The following is a 24,895-nucleotide window of genomic DNA, read 5'->3' as shown; positions in this document are numbered from 1 at the left end:
AGACACAAATACAAGAAACACCTTTATCTTCATTAATTTGAAGGGCAGAAAAATAAAAATGTATGCACATTAGTGTAAGTGATATTATGAATTTCACATATTTAAGAGTCATTTGTATTTCCTTTCCTGGGAAGGATATTTCTTGGGATTATTTCTAATTTTCCCTCTGAATTATTAGTCACTTTCTAATGTATTGGCAGACACTTCATATAAAGGAAATGACCTCTTTGTGATGAATTGTATCTATTTCTTCCCCAGTTTGCCATGTTTTCCAGTTTTCATTATGGTAATAGTTTTAGTTATGCAGAACTTTTAATTCTTATGTAGTTAATTTTTATTTTTTTAATTGTGGTAAAATACATGTAATAGTCCATTTTTAATTATTTTATTTTCAGATTCTCCACTTCTGCGGTCCTAGGTGCTCTCTGAGAAGTTAATAACTCTCACATCCCTTCCACAAAAAGGAGAGAAGTAGCGATACACTCTAATGACTGACATAACATTTAGGAGTTTCTAACAAAAAGACATATAAGGTCAGATTATCCGAAAAACTAACAGAGAAATTAAAACTTATCTTAAGGTCAGGAAGACTTCTTCACTGACAATTAAGTGGTTAAATGTATAAATCCTAAAGATGTCACACTATTTCCCTTTTTGGTCATGGACTATTCCAGGAAAATTTAATGATATAATTTTTGAGGAGTTCCAAGAGTATTCAACCTAAAATGTAAAGTGAAATTGCTCTTAGAAAAATACTGGTTTGATGAAAATAGATTTTAGCATATTTTAGAGAAATCTGATTAGCTTCTGACTAGACTTCATTTCAGCACGATCATTACTCAGAGGGCAATCATTCTTTTGTTGAGAAAGGGCAAACTAAATTTCAAATTAGATTCAGAATTCTACCCATAATTACCCAATCAATACTGAAGTAGATGCCACCAAATATGCAAAGATTAACAGAATTTCAGTTACAAAATTTGGAGGGAAAAATAATAAGGGTATAAAAATACTGACAAATTTAAGCTAGAATTAGCTCCAGGACATTTTATTATACTTTTATTTTAAAAGGATGAATAACTAGAGATCAGCAGAAATGCTGTTAAAACTGTTATTTGCTTAAAGCTGTTCATATTAATGAACAAGAGATTACATCTCTAAGTTAAATTTCACAAAATGAAATCACTGCCTTCTGATTTAACTTTCAGGGTAAGATGGCAAAACTCAAGCATCAGACTTTTTCTGTCCATAAACACAAATAAAAGTCAGCATCAATATAAATGATAATATAAGGAAATAAACACATGGTTATGTCTCAAGTCCCATAATGAGATGATATTAATTCCCATTTATTCCCCTAGAATACCAGAATAATAGAAAAGTGAATTCCCCAAATTTCAGGCAATTTAGTAACTGATTTTTATTTTGACACCAGATACTGTGGTGTGAAAAGCCTAAACCCAAATGTTTTCCATGTCATTAAGCAGAGAAAGGAGGAGGGGGAATCCTCTGCCAAACCTCACCTGCTACTCCATCCTAGACATTGTTTCTAATTATTCACTCAGTTCTAGCGTTTCCAAATTGTCAATCCACCCCACTGAGCCTCACCCCAACTCTTAACTCCTTTTGCAACAAGAGTCTAGTTTCCTTTGTCAACTAATTCCTTATTTTCCAAGAAACTCTGATTTTTCTGATTTCACATTGATCATAAACCATTTTAAATGGAAGAAAATGCTATAATGCTTAAAATAATTAAAGTGGAGATGAAAACTAGATTACTTTAGTGTTATGGAAGATGCATGTCATGTGCTCTGCAAATATATGGGAAAGTTGTAAGAAAACTCCTAACTACCTGGTATAGTATAATCTTACTTTGATTACTAGTTAGGACAAAAAGGGAAGGAGGCAAAGGCCATAAAACATGCATTTTTTGGAAAGAGAATGGCACTTGAAAATTTCTTGGGAGTTCACCAAGGCATTCTTATATCCATAAGGATTGTCCAACAGTATATCACAGTTATTAAAAAAGGAAAGGATTGGGACTCCTGCTTACCACTGAGTTTGGCAGAAACACATTTATATATTTCTCTCTTGTAATCACCAGTCCTTTAATTAAGGACAATGAGTGTGACCACAGAGCAAAATTAACGAAAAAATTTATAAAGATTCTATGATAGAAGAGAGCTTCACAATCCAGCTTTACTAGATTATGAAACACTCCCTTTACCCACACATTACTTCGTATACCTCTGAAACATCTGAAAAATACTTTTCTGTGACTTACTAGGCTGTAGGGAATGAGCACTTTTAGATACATTACAATTATCTCTAGAAGAATTTGGCATCTTTCTCCCATTAACATTAACTGAATGTTTCAACTGGATCTTAAAAGATGGCTGCCAGTTTTCATTTTTTGAGCCTCTCCGAGATTCTGAATGCTCTATATCAGTCTGTCTTTTGAAGTTCCTGTCTTTGGAATTCTTCCTCTGTCCATTTAGCAACTTGTCTGGTGGTGAAGATGTAGGACGTAACAGATACTCATCTGGGGATCCTTTTTGCCGGTTTGGCTTCATTTGTTCTTTATCTACTTGTTTCTGAAGCTGTAATGCTAACAACCTGTCCTGTTCTTCCTGTTTATGTCTCTCAAAAAGTAAGCGTTCCAAATCTATCAGTTTTTGGGTAAAATTGATTTCTGTTTCCTCTTGGTCTGAGGAAGCTCTGGGGAACATTTTCCTTCTTTTTGCAGAAATGCAGGGATCCCTGACTGCTTCGAATGAAGATTCCTGGTTTTTTCTTTTGGAAATATCTTTACTGGTCAGGAGGCAAGAGTCTTCATTTTCTGTCTCAACTGTGTTACTTTCAATTATCTGTGTCATACCTGATATAGTGCATGCGCTCTCTGTTTCTCCAGAGCATGGAACTCTGGCTTCAGGTCCCTCATCATTTAGGACACATAACTCTTTATCATGATTGCTTGGTCTCATTTTGACTTCTGCTTCAAGGCACCACTCTCTACCACTGGCATATAACTGAGGCATAGGTGACTCTACTGAAGACTTTGCACCTTGTTCTTGAACGTCCATGCCTATTTGCGGAGAAAGTGTTGGCATATCTTCTTCAATTTCTGTATCTTGCCTTGTTGGGCTATTTACAATAGTACCGTCAGTTTCCTGTAGAAAACAAAAAGACTGAGTGAACCAGGGGAAAACATCTAGTCATAATATAGAAGTCTAATTATACTGATACTCTAGCTTAATTGTAACTATAAGATAGTTAGCATTAAGGGTGCCTGGGTGGCTCAGTCAGTTGATTGTTCAATTCTTGATTTCAGCTCAAGTCATGATCCCAGGGTTGTGGAATCGAGCCCCGTGTCAGGATCTCTGAGCGTGGAGCCTGCTTAAGATTCCCTTTCTTGGGGCATCTGCGTGGCTCAGTCGGTTAAGCACCTGACTGTTTCCACTCAGGTCATGATCTCGTGGTTCGTGGGTTCAAGCCCACATCAGGCTCCGTGTTGATGGTGCAGAGTCTGCTTGGGATTCTCTCTCCCTCTCTCTGCCCCTCCCCTGCTCACTCATTCTCTCAAAATAAACAAACTTAAAAAAAAGAAAAAGATTCTCTCCTTCTCTCTGCCCTTCTCCTCTGCTTGTACTCTCTTTAAAAAAAAATTTTTTTTTTAACGTTTATTTATTTTTGAGACAGAGAGAGACAGAGCATGAACGGGGGAGGGGCAGAGAGAGAGGGAGACACAGAATCGGAAGCAGGCTCCAGGCTCTGAGCCATCAGCCCAGAGCCCGACTCGGGGCTCGAACTCATGGACCATGAGATTGTGACCTGAGCTGAAGTTGGACGCTTAACCGACTGAGCCACCCAGGCACCCCATGCTTGTACTCTCTCTTAAAAAGAAAAAACAAAAAAAACAAAAAAAACACAGCGTTACTACTAATGATATACATTAATTGTTAATGGTGTTTTTATTCTGGGGGTGCCTGGGTGGCTCAGTCAGTTAAGCGTCCGACTCTAGACTTTGGCTCAGGTCTTGATCTCACAGTTTCTGAGACTGAGCCCTGCATGAGACTCTGCACTGACAGCACAGGGCCCACCTGGCATTCTCTCTCTCCCTATCTGCCTCTCCCCTGCTTGTGCACATGAGTTCCCTCTCTCAAAATAAATAAAAACTTCAAAAAAAATTTTGAAATAGTATTTTTATTCTGTGTGCCAGTTTAGATTAAGGCATTCCCTCATTTTCACTCCCATGAATACCTACAGATTAAAATGTACAAACTGGATTGGGGTGCCTGGGTGGCTCGGTCGGTTAAGCATCTGACTTCGGCTCAGGTCATGATCTCACGGTCCTGAGTTCAAGCCCCGCGTCGGGCTCTGTGCTGACAGCTCAGAGCCTGGAGCCTGTTTCAGATTCTGTGTCTCCCTCTCTCTCTGTCCCTCCCCTGTACATGCTCTGTCTCTCTCTGTCTCAAAAATAAATAAACAAAATTTTAAAAAAATTAAAAAAATAAATAAATAAAATGTACAAACTGGATTCTATATATGGCCAATAAACTGGCACTAGGACCTGATGTCTCTTTCACCTTACAAACTTCCTCTAGCCCAGAGGTTTTTAGCCCCTTTTTGTGCTATGGGCTCTCTACCTTTCAGCATTTTGGTAAAGTTTACAGATGTCTACTGAATATTTTTCAATATAAAAATAAACACCTAGGATTACAAAGGGAACAACGTGTATTGCAACACAATTATTAAAAATGTTTTACTTTCTGATGTAATAATGTGTACCCATCAATACACTAAATATTAAGACCTAGTGGCAAGTCTAATAACTTGTAATATTGAAGTAGGGATGAATAACAATATTTCAAGAAACCTGCTATAAATGTAAAGTGATAAAAACCTGTGCTTTCCACTGATGATCAAAGGTACAGCTTTTGCTAATAGTATTATGGTTTCCAGTCTACATTCATAATTAAAGGAATGACAGGTTAGGTGAAAGGAAAGATAAACCTTTTCTTCCATTGAGGTTCGTATGTACTCCCCGGATTCTAACTGTAGACCTTATCAGGTTAAGAAACTTTGTTTTTGCCAGTATATTTCTTCTCACCTACAGGTCTGAGGTAAGTAAAGACCTAGGATTAGTTTTGACCTTAAATTTTTTACCTACTCTGCTTTGCATTCCTTATAGCATTTCTTATGAACCAATGTGGTTGGACTGGACAAATTCCAGGTTGCTTACCTAGTTTTGCTGTGGGTATGAACAGGAAAAATATCCCACCCTACAGTGCTTATTCCATCCTCAGTTCCATTATGAGCCAGACCATGTGGACCTGAATCCTCCCTCTATCATCTCTACTTAAGGGAGTTGGTACAAGTCTCATATCTCTGTGTGCCTTGGTTTTCTTAACTGTAAAATGGAACAAGAATGAATACCTACCTTACAGAGCTGGTGCTTGTGATGGAGACTGAAGAAAATAATACATACATTATCTGGCACATGGTAAATGCCAATTAAATGATAGGTGAGTTTAAAAAATTTTAGGAACCTCTTAATGAAGTGTTAACAAAACTTCTCTGTAGGAAATCAACCTTGGTGTCAGCTCACTTTTTTTTTTCCTGGTTCTATTTTCCTAGAAACCTGATAAAAGTGAAATGTCACCTGTGTTACTAGGCTACAGAGCTTGTGGTAAAAATGAACTTACTTGTGAACTGCATCTATACTGGAAGAACTGTGAATGATCTATAAGCACTTAGCGGGAAGCCAAATCTTAGGGCTTCTGTAAGTGACTTACAACTCTTTTGGTGTATTCCTTACCAGGACCCCTGGAAGCTACACCCATGGGCTGTTACAACAAATAATGGACTTTTATGGGGCACGGGGATTCTAAGCTGGGGTGGTTTCCAAACTCATTTGCATTGTCTCATTTGTAGGCTGTCCCTTAGCTCTGCAGTGAAGACTTTTGCTGCACAGATATGGCTGATGCTGCCCTACCAGCATGCTTTGTTTCCCATCCTGTAATCTTCACTGAAAGTGAAGTTAGTACCAGGCACAGGCTGTTTAATTTTGTGAGTTTGATTGTCTAAGTCAGGGATCCATAAACCATGGCCCATGGACCAAATTCAGCTGCTGCTTATTTTTATGAATAGTTTTTGCTGATCAAAGAAAAGTCCAGTTGTTTATGTATTGTCTATGGATGTTTTCACACGAAATAGCACAGTTGAATAGTTGTGAAAAAGACCATACAGGCCACAAAATATTTACTATCTTGCCCTTTAGAGAAGTTTGCAGACTCCTAGTGTAGGTAAGCCTAAGATGACTAAGAAAGGGGGTTCCATATACAACAGTGATTTTAAAAAAAAAAATGAGGGAACTACAAGTATTAGCAATCTATAGCGTTAGTAAACTTGCCAAACTAAGAACATCTTTAGTACTGACATACCTTGGACATGGAGTTTTTCTTGCTTTCTTGCACAACTTCACACTGCGATGCTGATCCAAATTGAGATTTAGGTGACAAATACCTTAACAAAAAAAAAAAAAAAAAAAAGCTTTACCAAAGTTTGAATGCTTTGACAGACAAGTGGTATGTAACCAATATAATACATCACATTAGCTATTTATGTGAAGGTGAATGTTGTCTGTTTGCTGCTTGGCTGATTTATCAGAAAAAGTATAGTCCATCTCCCTGTCTCAGGTATTTTGGCCTAATTCCAGAGCAAAACTTAAAAGGGCGAATATTGGTATTTTAGTGAAAAACAGAAAAGGAAGTAAAATCTAAACATTTCTTAATTCTCAAAAGAAATTCAAAAGGTACACAGCATCAAAACAACTCAAGACTATATAGTCTTCCCAAAAGTAATGGAAATTAAATTTTAAATCAGGAGAAAGGATATGTTAGTTTTTTAATGCCAGAAATTATGGCTGTTTACTACATTAAAAAGCAGTTTTTTAAATGTTTACTTCTCTTAGAGAGAGACAGAATATGAGCAGGGGAGGGGCTGAGAGAGAGGGAAGACATAGAAACTGAAGCAGACTCCGAAGGTGAGATGTCAGCACAGAGCTTGACAGAGGGCTCGAACTTGTGAACCATGAGATCATGACCTGAGCTGAAGCCGGACGTTTAACCGACTGAGCCACCCAGGTGCCCCTGTTTACTACATTGTGAATTGTTACTATTGACAAAGTATCCATGATTAGATTCTTTACTATTCTGCATAGAGATTTTGTTAGATACACATTTTATATAAACTATCTGCCTACAAAAATACACATCTATCAATTTATCAGTATAAGAGCATTTCTCTAAATTTCTAAGCATCTTTAATAGGCTGTCACTGAAAACATGAAGTTTCTAATATGATGAAAAATGCTGTAAAAGAAATGGGAATAAAAGGACAGGTATGAGATGGTTAAGTATATTTTTAAGTATATTTGGAAAAAATCCAAATACATACACAACTATGCTTAAAATCTCCTAAAATGCTGGCTGTCTTCAAGCAACGGTAACATCGGGTGATTTTCAAAGAGTAGCTAGCTATTGTTTTTAGAGTTAAAGAAAACAATGGAAAAACATCTGATTGCAAATAATATGTAAGTTCCGTTGTGTCTAAAATACCATAAATAGTGTGTGAAACAATAAAATAAAATCTAGTCCCAGATCTCATATAAAGAACAAATAACATCCCTTATAAACTAGAATATATAAACCACGTATTTAGTTGAATCATTTCTAAACACTTACTCTGCAAACTTATAAGTACAAGAACTACCTTTTCAACTGATAAGAGAAAACAGGAGCCCAGTTTAGTCTCATTTAAATTTTTTTTTTTCCATAGCTGAAGAAACTCTTCTGCCAATGCTGGATATTAGTTACCAAGATAGAATTATTATAGCATAACAGTTTTTTTGAAATCCACATGTAGAGAACAAAATGTGACCAGATACTTATTCAACATCATCAGGAAAGATTTATGAGCTTGTCCTGAGTATTCTTTTTTTTTTTTTTAAATGTTTTTATTTTTGAGAAAGAGAGAAACAGAGCATGAACAGGGGAGGGGCAGAGCAAGAGGGAGACACAGAATCTGAAGCAGGCTCCAGGCTCTGAGCTGTCAGCACAGAGCCCGACGCGGGGCTCGAACTCACAGACTGTGAGATCATGACCTGAGCTGAAGTCAGATGCTCAACCGACTGAGCCACCTAGGCGCCCCAGTGAGTATTCTTTATAATAACCAGGTAATGTATGAATATGTGCTCATTGTAAAAAAGTAAACAGAGGGGCACCTGGGCGGCTCAGTCAGTTGAACACCCGACTTCAGCTCAGGTCATGATCTCACAGTTCATGAGTTCAAGCCCCACATCAGGCTCGCTGCTCTTAGTGCAGAGCCTGCTTCAGATCCTCTGTATCCGCCCTGCTGCTCCTCCACTCACTCTCTCTCTCTCAAAAATAAAAAATAAACATTAAAAAAAAAAAAGTAAACAGAAATGTTAGACATATACCCTTTTCCATTCCTCTTTGTTTCCACACATGTAACCAATTTTTTAAAAAAGCATGATTTCGATACAGTGCTATCTTTTTTAAAACAATCACATCCTTCTGATTTCCTTTTTTCACTTATGTCTTAAAGATCTAAGAGAGTGTACGTGCGTGTGCCTATTTCATAAAAACCAAATAGTTTACAAGAGAACAGTTACAAATATATGAAAGAATCCTAAGAATCACAACACATTGTGGTTCAGGGAGAGAAATACTGAGGGAAAGGGCACCAGTGAACGTTTTGGAAATATTCTGTAGCTAAACCTGGAAAGTAGTTTATCCATATGTAAAAATTCACCAAAAGTACACTTAAGATTAGTGCACTTTAATATATGTATGTTACAATTTTTAAAGTCTTAAACCACATTTATTTTTTTATTTTATTATTTTTTTTAATATATGAAATTTATTGTCAAATTGGTTTCCATACAACACCCAGTGCTCATCCCAAAAGATGCCCTCTTCAATACCCATCACCTACCCACCTCTCCTTCCCACCCCCCATCAACCCTCAGTTTGTTCTCAGTATTTAAGAGTCTCTTATGCTTTGGCTGTCTCCCACTCTAATCTTTTTTTTTTTTTCCCTCCCCTCCCCCATGGGTTTCTGTTAAGTTTCTCAGGATCCACATAAGAGTGAAAACATATGGTATCTGTCTTTCTCTGTATGGCTTATCTCACTTAATATCACACTCTCCAGTTCCATCCATGTTGCTACAAAGGGCCATACTTCATGCTTTCTCATTGCCACGTAGTACTCCATTGTGTATATAAACCACAATTTCTTTATCCATTCATCAGTTGATGGACATTTAGGCTCTTTCCACAATTTGGCTATTGTTGAGAGTGCTGCTATAAACATTGCGGTACAAGTGCCCCTATGCATCAGTACTCCTGTATCCCTTGGGTAAATTCCTAGCAGTGTTACTGCTGGGTCATAGGGTAGGTCTATTTTTAATTTTTTGAGGAACCTCCACACCGCTTTCCAGAGTGGCTGCACCAGTTTGCATTCCCACCAACAGTGCAAGAAGGTTCCCATTTCTCCACATCCTCTCCAGCATCTATAGTCTCCTGATTTGTTCATTTTAGCCACTCTGACTGGCGTGAGGTGATATCTGAGTGTGGTTTTGATTTGTATTTCCCTGAGGAGGAGCGACGTTGAGCATCTTTTCATGTGCCTGTTGGCCATCTGGATTTCTTCTTTAGAGAAGTGTCTATTCATGTTTTCTGCCCATTTCTTCACTGGATTATTTGTTTTTCGGGTGTGGAGTTTGGTGAGCTCTTTATAGACTTTGGATACCAGCCCTCTGCCAGGTATGTCATCTGCAAATATCTTTTCCCATTCCGTTGGTTGCCTTTTAGTTTTGTTGATTGTTTCCTTTGCAGTGCAGAAGCTTTTTATCTTCATGAGGTCCCAATAGTTCATTTTTGCTTTTAATTCCCTTGCCTTTGGGGATGTGTCAAGTAAGAAATTGCTGCGGCTGAGGTCAGAGAGGTCTTTTCCTGCTTTCTCCTCTAGGGTTTTGATGGTTTCCTGTCTCACATTCAGGTCCTTTATCCATTCTGAGTTTATTTTTGTGAATGGTGTGAGAAAGTGGTCTAGTTTCATTCTTCTGCATGTTGCTGTCCAGTTCTCTCAGCACCATTTGTTAAAGAGACTTTTTTCCATTGGATATTCTTTCCTGCTTTGTCAAAGATGAGTTGGCCATACGTTTGTGGGTCTAGTTCTGGGGTTTCTATTCTATTCCATTGGTCTGTGTGTCTGTTTTTGTGCCAATACCATGCTGTCTTGATGATTACAGCTTTGTAGTAGAGGCTAAAGTCTGGGATTGTGATGCCTCCTGCTTTGGCCTTCTTCTTCAAAATTACTTTGGCCATTTGGGGCCTTTTGTGGTTCCATATGCATTTTAGGATTGCTTGTTCTAGCTTCGAGAAGAATGCTGGTGCAATTTTGATTGGGATTGCACTGAATGTGAAGATAGCTTTGGGTAGTATTGACATTTTGACAATATTTATTCTTCCAACCCATGAGCACGGAACATTTTTCCATTTCTTTATATCTTCTTCAATTTCCTTCATAAGCTTTCTATAGTTTTCAGCATACAGATCTTTTGGTTAGATTTATTCCTAGGTATTTTATGATTCTTGGTGCAATTGTGAATGGGATCAGTTTCTTTGTCTTTCTGTTGCTTCATTATTAGTGTATAAGAATGCAACTGATTTCTGTACATTGATTTTGTATCCTGCAACTTTGCTGAATTCATGTATCCATTCTAGCAGACTTTTGGTGGAGTCTATCGGATTTTCCATGTATAATATCATGTCATCTGCAAAAAGTGAAAGTTTGACTTCATCTTTGCCAATTTTGATGCCTTTGATTTCCTTTTGTTGTCGGATTGCTGATGCTAGCACTTCCAACACTATGTTAAACAACAGCGGTGAGAGTGGACATCCCTGTCGTGTTCCTTATCTCAGGGTCTTAAACCACATTTAAATAAACAAAGAAATAAGTAAAATCCTTTATGTAGCCTCTTCTTTGTCCTCCACCTCAGAGTGTTTCTTATCTCTTGCTTTTAAAAATAGTTTTACCACACATTTGTATCCTTAACATGTATTGCTTAGCACTGCGTGATTTTGTGTTGTTTTTTTTTTTCAACGTTTTTATTTATTTTTGGAACAGAGAGAGACAGAGCATGAACGGGGGAGGGGCAGAGAGAGGGAGACACAGAATCGGAAACAGGCTCCAGGCTCCGAGCCATCAGCCCAGAGCCCGACGCGGGGCTCGAACTCACGGACCGCGAGATCGTGACCTGGCTGAAGTCAGACGCTTAACCGACTGCGCCACCCAGGCGCCCCACCTTAATTTTTATATATGGTATGAGTAGAGGTCCAAGCTCATTTTTTCCTCATGTAATCAACTGTCCCTGTGGCACTTATGGACAAGTTCATCCTTTCCCACTGATTAAAATGACTACTACTGTATTACCCAAAGTACCCCAAAACTTAGTGGCTTAAAACAACAAACATTATCTCACAGTTTCTGAGGGTCAGGAATCCAAGAGCAGCTCAGCTGGGTGGTTCGAGCTCAGGATCTCTCATTAGGGTCTAGGGAAGATGTTAGTCATCTGAAGTCTTGACTGGGCTTAGAGGATCACCTTCCACGAAGGCTCACTTATGTAAAAGGCTATTCTGGAAGTCCCATTTCGTTATTGGCTGCTGGCAGAAGGCCTTAGTTCCTTACCATGTGGGCCTCTCCACAGGGCTGCTCACAACAGAGCAGCTAAACTTCCCAGAGCAGGTAACCCAAAAAAGAGAAAAGTCACAGTGCCTCTCAGGACTTAATCTCCCAAGTACACAACATCCCTTTGGGTAATTCTATTTGTATACTTAAGTCCAGCCCACATTCAAGGGGAAGGGAATTGGGCTCTGTCTTTTTAAGGGATGAATATCAAAGAATTTGTGGACATATTTTAAAAATACCAAAGCCATCATGAAGGCACTATAAACTGTTATTTCTAAGCGATTACACTGCCTTAATCATTTTATCTATCTTTGTGCAAAAATATCACATATATTTACTTATAAATTAAAAGCACCCAACTCTCCACCACACATTTTATTTCTCTTTGGTGGTATCTGAAAGTTCTTTCTCTTCCATATAAATTTTTTTTTAATGTTTTTATTTATTTTTGAGACAGAGAGAGACACAGCATGAGCCAGGGAGGGGCAGAGAGAGAGGGAGACACAGAATCCGAAGGAGGCTCCAGGCTCTGAGCTGTCAGCACAGAGCCTGACGTGGGGCTCGAACTCACAGACTGTGAGATCATGACCTGAGCCGAAGTCGGATGCTTAACCGACTGAGCCACCCAGGCACCCCACTTCCATACAAATTTTTAGAGTCAGATGGTTAACCAACTGAGCCACCCAGGCGCCCCAAACTCTTATTAATTTAAAAAATGTATCTCTGAACTCTTGGATTTTTCAATGTATTTTCTACATTCCACCTCTAATAACAATGGCTTCTTCTTCTTCTTTTTTTAAATCCACAATGGTAATTTACTTATTTTTTAAATGTTTGTTTATTTTTTGAGAGAGAGAGAGCAAGCATGAGTGGGGGTGGGACAGAGGATCCGAAGCAGGCTCTGTGCAAGCAACAGAGAGCCGGCCGTGGGGCTTGAACTCACAAACCGTGAGATCATGACCTGAGCCGAAGTCAGACGCTCAACCGACTGAGCTACCCAAACTCTCCTAATTAACAATGGCTTCTTTTTCAAGCTCTTTTGTTTCCTTTTATCATCTCACTGTGCAGACTGAAATCTCTAACACACACTGAACAGAAGTGGTAAACAGCAGGCCATCCTTGTGTTTTCCCAGTCTTAACAGGATATGATTTCAATTTTCTACCATGAAGTATGATATCTGATATAAATTTTCCAGTAGATATCCTGTAACAGGTTAAGTTTCTTCCTATTCCTACTTCATTAAGAATTATCATTCCCTTTCTCTCTAAAAAATAAACATTAAAAAAATGATCATTCCCATGCTTTTCATATTTAAAGTTAATAGCTTAACATTAATTCATTTTATTTTTCTTGGTATTAAATATGTTTAATATCTTTAATAATTCTGTTACTTCTAAATCTTCCACAAAAGCGCATTGTAGTTCTTCAGTTTATTGCAAATGTACCTTAAAAAAAAAAAAGCCAACCTTAATGTTGAAGCTGTAATACGAATTTTTAATTACTGGCACTATACTACAAAGTAAAGAACATCTTATTTAAATAAAACAAGGATAATATTTCACTGGGGAATATATCCAACACATTTTTTCTCTATATATCTACATCCAATAGTGGTATTTTATAGGCTAATTTAAAAACAAATGCAAATTTTAAAAAGATAAACGAGAGCCATGTTTTTCTCAGGAATACTATTATACACATACCACATAGGTTGTTTTTACAGCAAATACTAGTTTGCCAAACTTCAAGGGCAAAACTCTTCAGTCATGAGTTTGGTAGTGTCCACCTAGTTGTTTCTTACTGCCCTGGAGATTCTGTTGGTGGGTAATGTTAAGAAATCATCTTGTTGCTACCATTTCCCTTCTTACTCCACTGTGATAGAATATTCATCTCCTTAAGATGCAAGGCCTAGCAAAAAGCCTCCCACAAATCCACTGGATGTCACAATGTTCTGTTTGAAAAATTCTGTTGCTTCCAGGTGCTGCCGTATTTGCTCATTTCTTAATCTTTTCACTTTGTTTACATCTTTTCCAACTCTCTTCCAGTCAATCTGCACATAGCCACTGTGACCGGCAATCTGAAGAAGGCGGCTACCACGTACTACAGCTGCTGCAAGCTTTCCAACTTTCTGGAACAAAAGTCTTGCACACCTTGGGAATGGGGGTTCCGGGTCGCCATGGTACTGCCAGCGGCCAGCTATGAAGGTGGTCCCTGCCCATCCCCATTAATTCATGTTCTAATATTAGGCCAGCAATGTATTCCTGGCGTTATCATTTTGAGTATATTTTCAGCCTTTCTTCTTATTTTCTGATATGGCCTTTAAAGTTTTCTAAATATTACTTTAGCCACCTCCCAAAAGTTTTGATGTATATAATACTTTCAGTCCTATTATTTCCACCAAGATTTATTCTTTTTTTCTAAGTAGGCTTCATGCCTTGTGCAGAGCCCAGCACAGGGCTTGAACTCACATCCCTGAGATCAAGACTTGGATGCTTAACCAACCAAGCCACCCAGGCACCTCCCATCAAAATTTATTCTTTAACTAAAACGAGTTACTTAGCAGTTTTTCTTGATTTTCACACTTGTGTAGCCTTTTTGCTAATCATTTGACATCTGAGATGAAATCCATATAACATAAAATTAACCATTTTTTTCCTTTAAAAAAATGTTTTTTAGTGTTCATTTATTTTTGGTGAGAGAGAGGGAGAGAGGGAGGGATCAGGGGAGGGGCAGAGAGAGAGGGAGACACAGAATCTGAAGCAGGCTCCAGGCTCCAAACTGTCAGCACAGAGCCCGATGTGGGGCTCTAACCCACAAACTGCGAGATCATGACCTGAGTCAAAGTCAGACACTTAACCGACTGAGCCACCCAGGTGCCACTAAAATTAATCACTTTGAAGTATACAATTCAGTGGCGTTTTAGTATGTTCACAAAGTTGTACAACCATCACCTCTATTTAGTTCCAAAACATTTTCATCATCCCCAAAGGAAATCATATATATGTTAAGCAGTAACTCCCCATTCCCAGCTTTCCCCAGGCCCTGGCAACTTTTTTTTTTTTTTTTTTTTTTACATTCATCATGAATCTATTTTTTTATTTTATTTTTTATTTTTTTTATTTTATTTTATTTTATTTATTTATTTATTTATTTTTTTTATGAAATTTATTGACAAATTGGTTTCCATACAACACCCAGTGCTCATCCCAAAAGGTGCCCTCCTCAATACCCATCACCCACCCTCCCCTCCCTCCCACCCCCCATCAACCCTCAGTTTGTTCTCAGTTTTTAACAGTCTCTTATGCTTTGGCTCTCTCCCACTCTAACCTCTTTTTTTTTTTTTTTTTTTCCTTCCCCTCCCCCATGGGTTCCTGTTAAGTTTCTCAGGATCCACATAAGAGTGAAACCATATGGTATCTGTCAGGCCCTGGCAACTTTTAACCTGCTGTCTCTACAGATTTACCTACTCTAGCTATTTCATATAAATAAAGTCATATAACAGGCAGCCCTTTTTGTCTGGCTTCTTTCATGTAGCATGTTTCTGAGGTTTATTCATGTCACAGCATGTATCAGTAGGTCACTCCTTTTAAGGGCTGAATAATATTCCACTGCATGGATTATACCACATTTTGTTTATCCATTCATCCCTCAGTGGACATTTGTGTTGTTTCCATCCTTTGGCTGTTTGAAGTACTGACTCAAACATTTGTGTATAAGTATTTGTTTGAATTCCTGTTTTCAATTCTTTTGAGTACATGGGTAGGAGTGGAACTGCTGGGTCATATGGTAATTCTGTTTAATTTTCTGAGCAACTGCCAAATCGCACCATTTTATATTCCCACCAATAATGTACAAGATTCCAATTTCTCTAATCCTTGCCAACACTTACTATTTTCATTTTTTTGGTTTACAGACATCCTAGTGAATGTGAGATGGTATCTCACTGTGGTTTGATTTGCATCACTTACGATCTTGGGCATCTTTTCATATGCTTATTGGCCATATGCACATCACTGGAATAATGTCCATTCATGTCCTTTGCTCATTTTGAAATGGGAATGTTTGTCTTTTGTTAAGTTATATTAAGAATTCTTTACATATTCTAGGGGTGCCCGGGTGGCTCAGTGGGTTAAGCATCTGACTTCGGCTCGGTTTATGATCTCACAGTTCGTGAGTTTGAGCCCTATGTCGGGCTCTGGGCTGACAGTTCAGAGCCTGGAGCCTGCTTCAGATTCTGTGTCTCCCTCTCTCTCTGCCCCTCCCCTGCTCGCTCTCTGTCTGTCTGTCTCTCTCTCTCAAAAATAAATAAATACTAAAAACAAACAAACAAAAGACTTGTATGCTCTACTAACTGAGCCAGCCAGGTGCCCCTATTTTTAAAGTCTAGATTGTGGTTCTTTAACTCTTCCAATTGTTAATTACTATGGGAAAGCTTATATCCTCATAAAATCATCAACTCTACCTACTGCTGGAGGGGCACTGTGAGGAGACTAAATCACTCTCCTACTGACTACCTGACTCATGCTTTTTGTATAATAGGGAAGAAATATAATGCATAGACTGGGGAAAAGAGGGTAGGGGAATGACCTAGATGCCAAGTTACAACCTCCTTCAGTAAGGATGACCTTATATAAGACCAGCTTTTTCTTATCTGAATCTAGACCAGGAGAAAAGGGAATCCAACTGGTTAATTTTGAGAAAATGGGAACATGAAAATCCTGAAGAATCAAGATAAAGAAGACTTCGTACCTCTCTTCGTGCTAGCCAGGTGTCTAAGCTATGTGAGTAGCAGCCTTATTTTCACTTTACATCAATCTCAGACCATCTCAGACCATCTGGAGAGTTTTCACAGATTTCATGGACTGAATTTTATTTATCAGTGGACTATATGAACAAAAACACCAGCATACAGTAAGTGATCAATAAATAGTTGATAAATAGTCATGTTCACTTACTTCTGAATATCTCCAGTGTTTGTTTGTTTGTTCTTACTCTTCTTTTGAGACTTGGTTGTGACTGTATCAGATTTTCTGGAATTCAAGGGAGAAGCCAAGACACTTCCGTCACAGAAATTGTTCTTCAACAAGAGAAAAAGCATAACAGATATTATTTTTAAAATTATAATAAAATAAGCTATTATTTTGACTACTTCAGACTCCACAACAAAATTTTTCAGGAATTATGCACACATTTAAATTCTACATATCCTTCGAATAATAGTGACCATGCAAAAATTAGTATAAATAAGATTCAATCCATCCAAATTGGTCTACATTAATTGCATTTTACTCTACATTAAAAGCACAAAGGGCATGATATTACTAATATCCATTTTTCTAATGAATGACTTCATATAATTATAGCTACCTTAATCTATAGGGGAAAATTGTGGCTATGCCTGGAATATAAGCTAATTTTATGTAAAGATAATTTCATTGGGGATTTAAGAACATACCAATATCATAAATATTTACTTGCTGTTACCAGTCTCATAATATTACTACACTACTGGAAAAAATTAATATAATTGGTGGTGGTAGACATTTGGTTTTGGACCACAAACTTTTCCAAGTAAACCCAAGAATTTTTAAATTTTTTTTAATGTTATTTTTGAGACAGAGAGACAGGGCGTGAGCAGGTGAAGGATACAGAGGGAGACACAGAATCTGAAGCAGGTTCCAGGCTCTGAGCTATCAGCACAGAGCCTGATGTGGGGCTTGAACCCCCAAACCATGAGATCATGACCTGAGCCGAAGTCAGATTCTTTTTTTTTTTTTTTTACATTTTATTTATTTTTTTGATAGACAGAGAGAGAGAGAGAGAGAGAGAGAGACAGAGCACAAGTGGGGGAGGGGCAGAGAGAGACGGAGACACAGAATCTGAAGCAGGCTCTGAGCTACCAGCACAGAGCCCGACGCGGGGCTCGAACTCACAAACCGTGAGATCATGACCTGAGCCGAAGTTGGACGCTTAACAGAATAAGCCACCCAGGTGCCCCCAAAGTCAGATTCTTAACTGACAGAGCCACTCAGGCACCCCAAGAATTCTTCTAAAATATCAACAGTTCCACTCTTACAATCCCTGTTAAAAACAAGAGGGATCAGAACAAGATTCTTAAAAGACAGGTAAAGATAACCCCAGATTCTCCTCTTTGATGTATTTGCTTACTGATCTCATTTGTTATTTTCCTGGTCAATGTCTTTTATTTAATTTCCTAATTATGTACATTTTTAAAACTATTCTACTATAATTTTAAAAGAAAAAATATATTAAAAAGAGTATATAATCTAAAACTTGGATACACTAATAGGGCACCTGGGTGGCTCAGCCCAGGAAGTATCTGACTTCGGCTGAGTTTGAGGCCCGCATTAGGCTTTCTGCTGTCACAGCAGAGCCTGCTTCAGATCCTCTGTCCCCCACCCTCTGCCCCTCCTCCACTCACGCTCTCTCTCAAAAATTAATAAACATTTTTAAAAATAAAATAAAATAAAACTTGGGTACATTATTATGAACAGTGGGCCTCTCAAAAAAAAAAATCACAGTTCTGGATATACTTCTTTTTGGTAATTATATTTTAGGATATTTGTTGTTTGAAAGCAGAAGAATTGTTTTTAGAGGCTCTGAAACCCAAAGGCACATCCGACTTCCCTAGATGCCTCTGGGAATGGTACTCCCTAAATCCTATCCCCAGAGATTCTGATTCAGTAGATTTAGAAACGGTATGGGAATTTGTATTTTAAAAGAACCCCAAATGAATTCTGCCACCTTCTTTCAAATCACTAGATCTCACTGTACCCTCAGGTCTTACAGTATGGTTTTATCATCTTTTCTTCTATTCATTTTTCCTAAGGCAATAATTTAACTACAGCAAGGTAATAAAATTCATGTCTACTGTAGTATTTAAAGCTTTAATGTGCTTCACTCCCAAAAAGTGATTTACATCCATAGAATGGAATATTCTGCCACTCTTAAAAAAAAAAAATTACATAAGACTGTGTAGTTACACTGGGGCGCCTGGGTGCCCCAGTGTCAGTTGGTTAAGTGTCTGACTTCATTTCAGGTCATGATCTCACAGTTCATGAGTTTGAGCCCCACATTGGGCTCTGTGCTGACAGCTCAGAGCCTGGAGCCTGCTTCAGATTCTGTTTCCCTCTCTCTTTGCCCCTCCCTCACTTGCACTCTGTGTGTCTCTTTCTCAAAAATAAACATTAAAAAAAATTAAAAATAAAAAGACTGTGTAGTTACATAAAATCTCTAAGACATATCAAGTGAAAAAAGACAAAAAGAACAGTGTGCTTGATACATCCTTTTTAGGTGAATAAGAAAAAATAATAAACTGTTAATAGTGCTAACCTCTGGGGAAAGAGACTGATGGAACAGGAATGGGAATATAGATGTGGAAGGGGAGAGAGCAAGCTTTCCTATATATTCTGAATTTACTAACATACCAGGAAGAATACTTCAATCAGAGCAAATATATAACAACATGCAAAAAAACAGAAACAAAAAAAAACGTGTTTTGCTTTTAAGTAGAGCAAATGTCAGAAAAACTCCCTCAGATCTTTGAAAACCACGCAAAGCAACAGGAACGTACTTCAAAGTACTCTCCTAAAACTTACAATATTAATGCTTAGCTTTCTTGCTAGTTCTTCATCACTTTTCAGTTGTTCTTCCATCTCTCTTCGCCTCTTTTCTGCCTGTTGTTTTTCCTCCTCTTCTTCCTCTGCCAATAATCTCTGTATGTATGCTTCGCTGGCTTTGTTTTCTTCTTCCTCACTGGCTCGTCGCTCTGCTTCCACCTTAAAAAAATAATTAATAAAGAACACTTCTCTGAACTTTTGATTATATTTGCAATATTTCTCTTTTCTTAACAGCAATTCTTTTTCTTTTCTTTTCTAGAGAGAGAGAGTACAAGCTGGGGAGAGGGGCAGAGAGAGGGAGAGAATCTTGAGCAAGCTCCAGTCTCAGAGCATGGCAAAAGACAAGAACAGACATTTCACTCCCCAAAAATTATAAAAATGCCCCTTAATTATATGAAAAGATAATCTTTCTCATAATAAGAGAAATAACAATTAAATCTACACTGAAATACGACTTCCAGCTTCCAGTAATGATAGAGCAAAACACTGGTAGAAGATATCTTCCAACAAAAACCGACTTTAAAACCTGGACATTATACTGGGGCACCTGGGTGGCTCAGCTGGTTAAGCGTCAACTTCAGCTCAGGTCATGATCTCACAGTTCATGAGTTTAAGCCCTGCATCAGGCTCTGTGCTGAAAGCTCAGAGCCTGGAGCGTGCTTTGGATTCTGTGTCTCCCCTCTCTCTCTGGCCCTTCCCCACTTGTGCTTTGTCTCCCTTCCTCTCTCAAAAATAAACAAACATTCAAAACAAAAAACAAAAAACCTGGGCATGATAAGCAATTACCGAAGGAACTGGAGAGTGAACATAATCAGACAAACTGCTCCTCCTGGCTTCAAGCCTAGAGCTGACATAATCTGACACTGGTGGAAACTGACCCCACACTTAGAGTCACTTGATATTCTAAAAGGTTCAGAGAGAATTTACTGGGGAAAAGATGCTCGTTACAATACATGGGGGTAGAATATACAATATCTGTATGAGTAAAAAATGAATCTCAACTCCACCTCATGTCATACTCAAAAACTAATGGAATTGATTATATATCAAAACATAAGAACTAAAACAAATTCCAGAAGAAATTTTTGTGACCTTGGGTTAAGCAAAGTTATCGAGCTACATACCTAAAATAAGTAAATTTTCCTATACTGAAATTTACCATAGATAAACTCTACCTCAACAAAGCTTTTTTTTTAAAGAAACACTATGCCAATACCATTCTCATACATCAGATTAGCAAAAATTCAAAAGCCTGAAGTACTCTATTTTTCTTTCAAAATTTTTAACGTTTATTTATTTTTGAGAGAGAGAGAGCCCACATGAGAGTGGGGGAGGGACAGAAAGAGAAAGGGAGACACAGAATCTGAAGCAGGCTACAGGCTCTGAGCTCTCAGCACAGAGCCCAATGCGGGTCTCAAACTCATGAACTGTGAGATCATGACCTGAGCCAAAGAAAGCCTGACAGTACTCTGTTGACAAGTGTGTTTCTAAACAGGTACTCTCGGGGCGCCTGGGTGGCTCAGTCGGTTAGGCGTCCGACTTCGGCTCAGGTCACGATCTCGCGGTCCATGGGTTCGAGCCCCGTGTCGGGCTCTGGGCTGATGGCTCAGAGCCTGGAGCCTGCTTCGGATTCTGTGTCTCCCTCTCTCTCTGCCCCTCCCCCATTCATGCTCTGTCTCTCTCTGTCTCAAAAAAAAATTAAAAAATGTTAAAAAAAAAAAATTAAAAAAAAACAAACAAACAGGTACTCTCATTGGGAATACAAAATGTACCCCAATCAAAGACAATTTGACAGTTCTAACAAATCTATATATCATTTACCTTTTAACCTGGCAATCTCATATCTAGAAATTTGCCCTGAAGATATACTTCTAATAATATTAAAATATACATGCACAGTATTGCAGTACTATATGTAATTAGAAAATATATAGTATGCAATATTTAATAAATGAGCGGTTATATATATGTTTACTCTTATAAAAGATACCAAAGGAAGGATAAACTACCCAGTGATAAAATTAGTTATCTACAAGGTGGGTGGACACAGGGTGGATAAGATACAGGAGGGAGTTATTCTGAGAGTAACTTTTATGTAATTTTTATGTTTGGGTGCATGTTAATATTCTACACGTTCAGGGGCACCTGGGTGGCTCAGTCAGTTAAGCATCTGACTTCGGTTCAGGTCAGGATCTTGCAGTTCATGGGTTCAAGCCCCGTGTCAGGCTCTATGCTGACAGCTCAGAGCCTGGAGCCTGCTTCAGATTCTGTGTCTCCCTCTTTCTCTGCCCCCTCCTGCTCACGCGCACGTGCTCTCTCTTTCACAAAAATAAATATTAAAAAAAAAATTATTAAGGAAGGGAAAATGAAAAAAAAATCACTATCACATAAGAGTACCAATTATATATAAATAAAAGCTACTTTCTACCTATTTTAAACATGTAAAAAATAAAGCTTTTAAAGTACACTAAAATTAATTTTATTACAATATATATTATTTACATAGGCACATAAAACTGTATGTAAAATCTAAACTTGAAAACACAGCAGAGAATTTTTCCAAAAAAGAATAACCATTTAGGGCACCTGGGTGGCTCAGTTGGTTAAATGCCCGACTCTTGGTTTGGGCTCAGGTCATGATCTCATGGTTTGTTAAGATCGAGCCACATGTTGGGCTCCACGCTGACAGCCTAGAGCCTGTGTGGGATATTCTCTCTCTCTGCTCCTCCCTCTCTAAGTAAATAAATAAACTTAAAAACAAAAAAGGTAACTATTTAGCACCTACCTTGCTTATCTCCTCTTCATATTCTCTTCTCAATTCCCCAGGTTTACTTAATAAGCGAACTGGCTGATAGTCATCAACTGTTAGAGATCAAGGAAGAAAACAATATTATAGGCAACAAAGAATTTTATGGCTAGCTTTGGTCTTTCACTAAACCTATATTAACCTGAAAATGTGATATTAAATGTACAATTATTAACAGTTATAGCAGTATCTTCTCTACAGAATTCCATTTTAAAAGAAAAGTCCATAGATTTTCTGGTTCAAAATGGCACATAAGTACATATACTTAACTCCTGTTCTAGAATCTGTTAAAATAACAGTGAAAGCAGTTTTAAAAAGTAATCCTACAACATCAAAGAGATTAGGGGAAGGGTCCATCAGTAAAAAAGAAACTTTAATAAATTTCTACAAAATGAGAGGCCGATATAAAAGAGGTGACTTATATAGAAGAATGAAGAAAAATGCAACCCTTGGAAGTGTGAGACCTGCCCCATATACCTGAAAGGCAGCTCAGGCTCAAAACCACAACGCATAATAGAGACCAGAATGAATGAGTGTAGGACAGGAAATTCAAAGTTTATAATCTGTTAAATCAGAATACTTGGTTGGTAGGCATTTCTTCCTAGATATTAAGTGTACATATCACAAACAAAAGTTATTTTTTAAAGAAACTAAATTGTCTGGACAGAGCCAATGCAGCTAATATGAGAGGTGATGACCCAGAGCAAAGCCCTCTAAAATTTGGCACTCAGGGACAGCAAAGCATAATGGCCAGGTTTAACCTCAAACATTATCTGCCAGTCACCAATGCCAATGTATGCACAAGGAGTTTTATTCTAGGGCCTCACTTTTAAATATGAAAGCAAAACCAAGAATCATCAGACATTTCAAACAAATCTACAGGACTACAGAAACACTAAGATGCAAAGAAGGAAAAAATAATCTTGAGTTGAATCCAGAAAAAGAGAACACAACTGCTTATTTACAGGGGCAGCTGTTACTCAACTCCAGCTGACTACTGCCACCAGGAAACTTAGGTCTGTCTTTGTTATATTTTCTGATTTTTTCAAGACAATCCAGAAATCTATATGTTAGTGTAAAATCTGTAAATTTTAAATGTTGGCACTGAATGGGTAACAGAAAGCATGTCTGTAGCCTTTACATGGCTTGCAGGCCAGTTGTTTGCAAATTCTGCAACAGAGGAACTAAAAACAGTAATGCAACTCCATTACCAGTAGCAAAGAAGTATACTAAATTCTTATTTTAGCTGCTGACGAGGATTCATCTGAGACAATACAGTGGGAAATACAGGAGAGACAGCACTTTAATTACAGCATTTCTAATAAAGGAGGACACGGTATGTGTAGAGAGGTAGTGTAATATCAGATGTGACAGCTTAGGTGGTGGGCACACTTTTTCTGTAAAGGGCAAGATAATAAATATTTTATGCTTTGTGGGCAATGCAGCCTTTGTTGCAGTAATTCAACTCTTGCCACTGTAAGCGCAAAAGGAATCATTGACATAGATGAGTACAGTGCCTCTGTTCTAAAAACACTTCATTTACAAAAAGAGATGTGGGCCAAATTTGGCCTGTGGATGACAAAGTTCTCAGAAATTGTGTGTGTGTGTGCGCGCACACATAAGCGCACATGTGCGGTGGTGTGGTGAACATTAAACAATTGTAGGCAACTGGAAAAGGAAAACTGTTTCCTTTTATCATTAAAGGAGTTCACTTAATAAAGAATAAAAATAGCCAGAATATTATGAAAATTAAAAGACAACCCATAGAATGGAGGAAAATATTTGCAAATCATAGATCTGATAAGGCATTAATATCGAGAATATACAAAGAACTCCAACAACTGAACAACACAAAACAAGCTCAGTTAAAAACATGGGCAAAGGACTTCAAAAGATTTTTTTTTTCCAAAAAATATGCAAATGGCCAACAAGCACATTAAAAGATGCTCAATATCACTAGTCATTAGGGAAATGCAATACTTCATTATAATAGCCACTTCATACCCATTAGGGTGGCTATTATAAAACAAAATAGTAAGTGTTGACAAGCAGATGGGGAAACTGAAATCCTGGCGCACTGCTGGTGGAAATGTAAAATGTACAGCCCCTATGGAGAGCAATATGGTGGTTGCTCAAAAGAATTAAACAGAATTACCATAGGACCCAGGAATTCCTTTCTGGGTACACAGTGAAAAGAGTTGAAAGCAGGAACTCAGATACTTGTACACCAATGTTCACGGCAGCATTATTCACAACAGCCAAAAGTGGAAGTAATCCAAGCATTTATCAACAGATAAATGGATAAATAAAATGTAGTAAATACATACAGTGGAATATTATTGTCATAAAATGGAAGCCAATTCTGATACATGCTATAACAAGGATGAACCATGAAGATGCTATGCTAAGTGAAATAAGTCAGACACAAAAGGACAAACACCCACTATAATGTTACTTACACAAGATACCTGGAGTAGTCAAATCTGCATAAGTAGAATGGTGGATGCCAGGGGTTAGAGGAAGGGGGAATTGGGGAATTACTGTTTAATGGGTACAGTTTCAATTGGAGAAGATGAAAAAGTTCTAGAGATGGATGGTGGTGATGGCTGCACACCAATGTGACTGTACTCAATGCTGCTGAACTGTACGCTTAAAAATAATTAAAACGGTAAA

The 24,895-nt window shown here is 38.0% G+C and overlaps 1 protein-coding gene across 1 annotated transcript in view; it reads right to left on the bottom strand.

The window, feature by feature from the left end:
- Positions 1-1,040: 1,040 nt before the first annotated feature.
- RNF168 (ring finger protein 168) overlaps positions 1,041-24,895 on the bottom strand; it is a 38,488-nt gene continuing 14,633 nt past the window's right edge. The window contains exons 3-7 of the mRNA XM_030329626.1: positions 22,202-22,278; positions 19,396-19,575; positions 16,732-16,853; positions 6,444-6,525; positions 1,041-3,170 (exon numbers count right to left, since the gene is read on the bottom strand). Of these exons, the coding sequence (XP_030185486.1) occupies positions 2,235-3,170; positions 6,444-6,525; positions 16,732-16,853; positions 19,396-19,575; positions 22,202-22,278 (1,397 nt within the window). The 3' untranslated portion in view covers positions 1,041-2,234. The remainder of the gene's footprint in view (positions 3,171-6,443; positions 6,526-16,731; positions 16,854-19,395; positions 19,576-22,201; positions 22,279-24,895) is intronic.

This window comes from Lynx canadensis, chromosome C2 (assembly GCF_007474595.2).
Source record: "Lynx canadensis isolate LIC74 chromosome C2, mLynCan4.pri.v2, whole genome shotgun sequence".
Taxonomy (NCBI): domain Eukaryota; kingdom Metazoa; phylum Chordata; class Mammalia; order Carnivora; family Felidae; genus Lynx; species Lynx canadensis.
The sequence above is the reverse complement of the archived record's forward strand: the minus strand, read 5'-3'. Positions and strand labels throughout refer to the sequence as shown.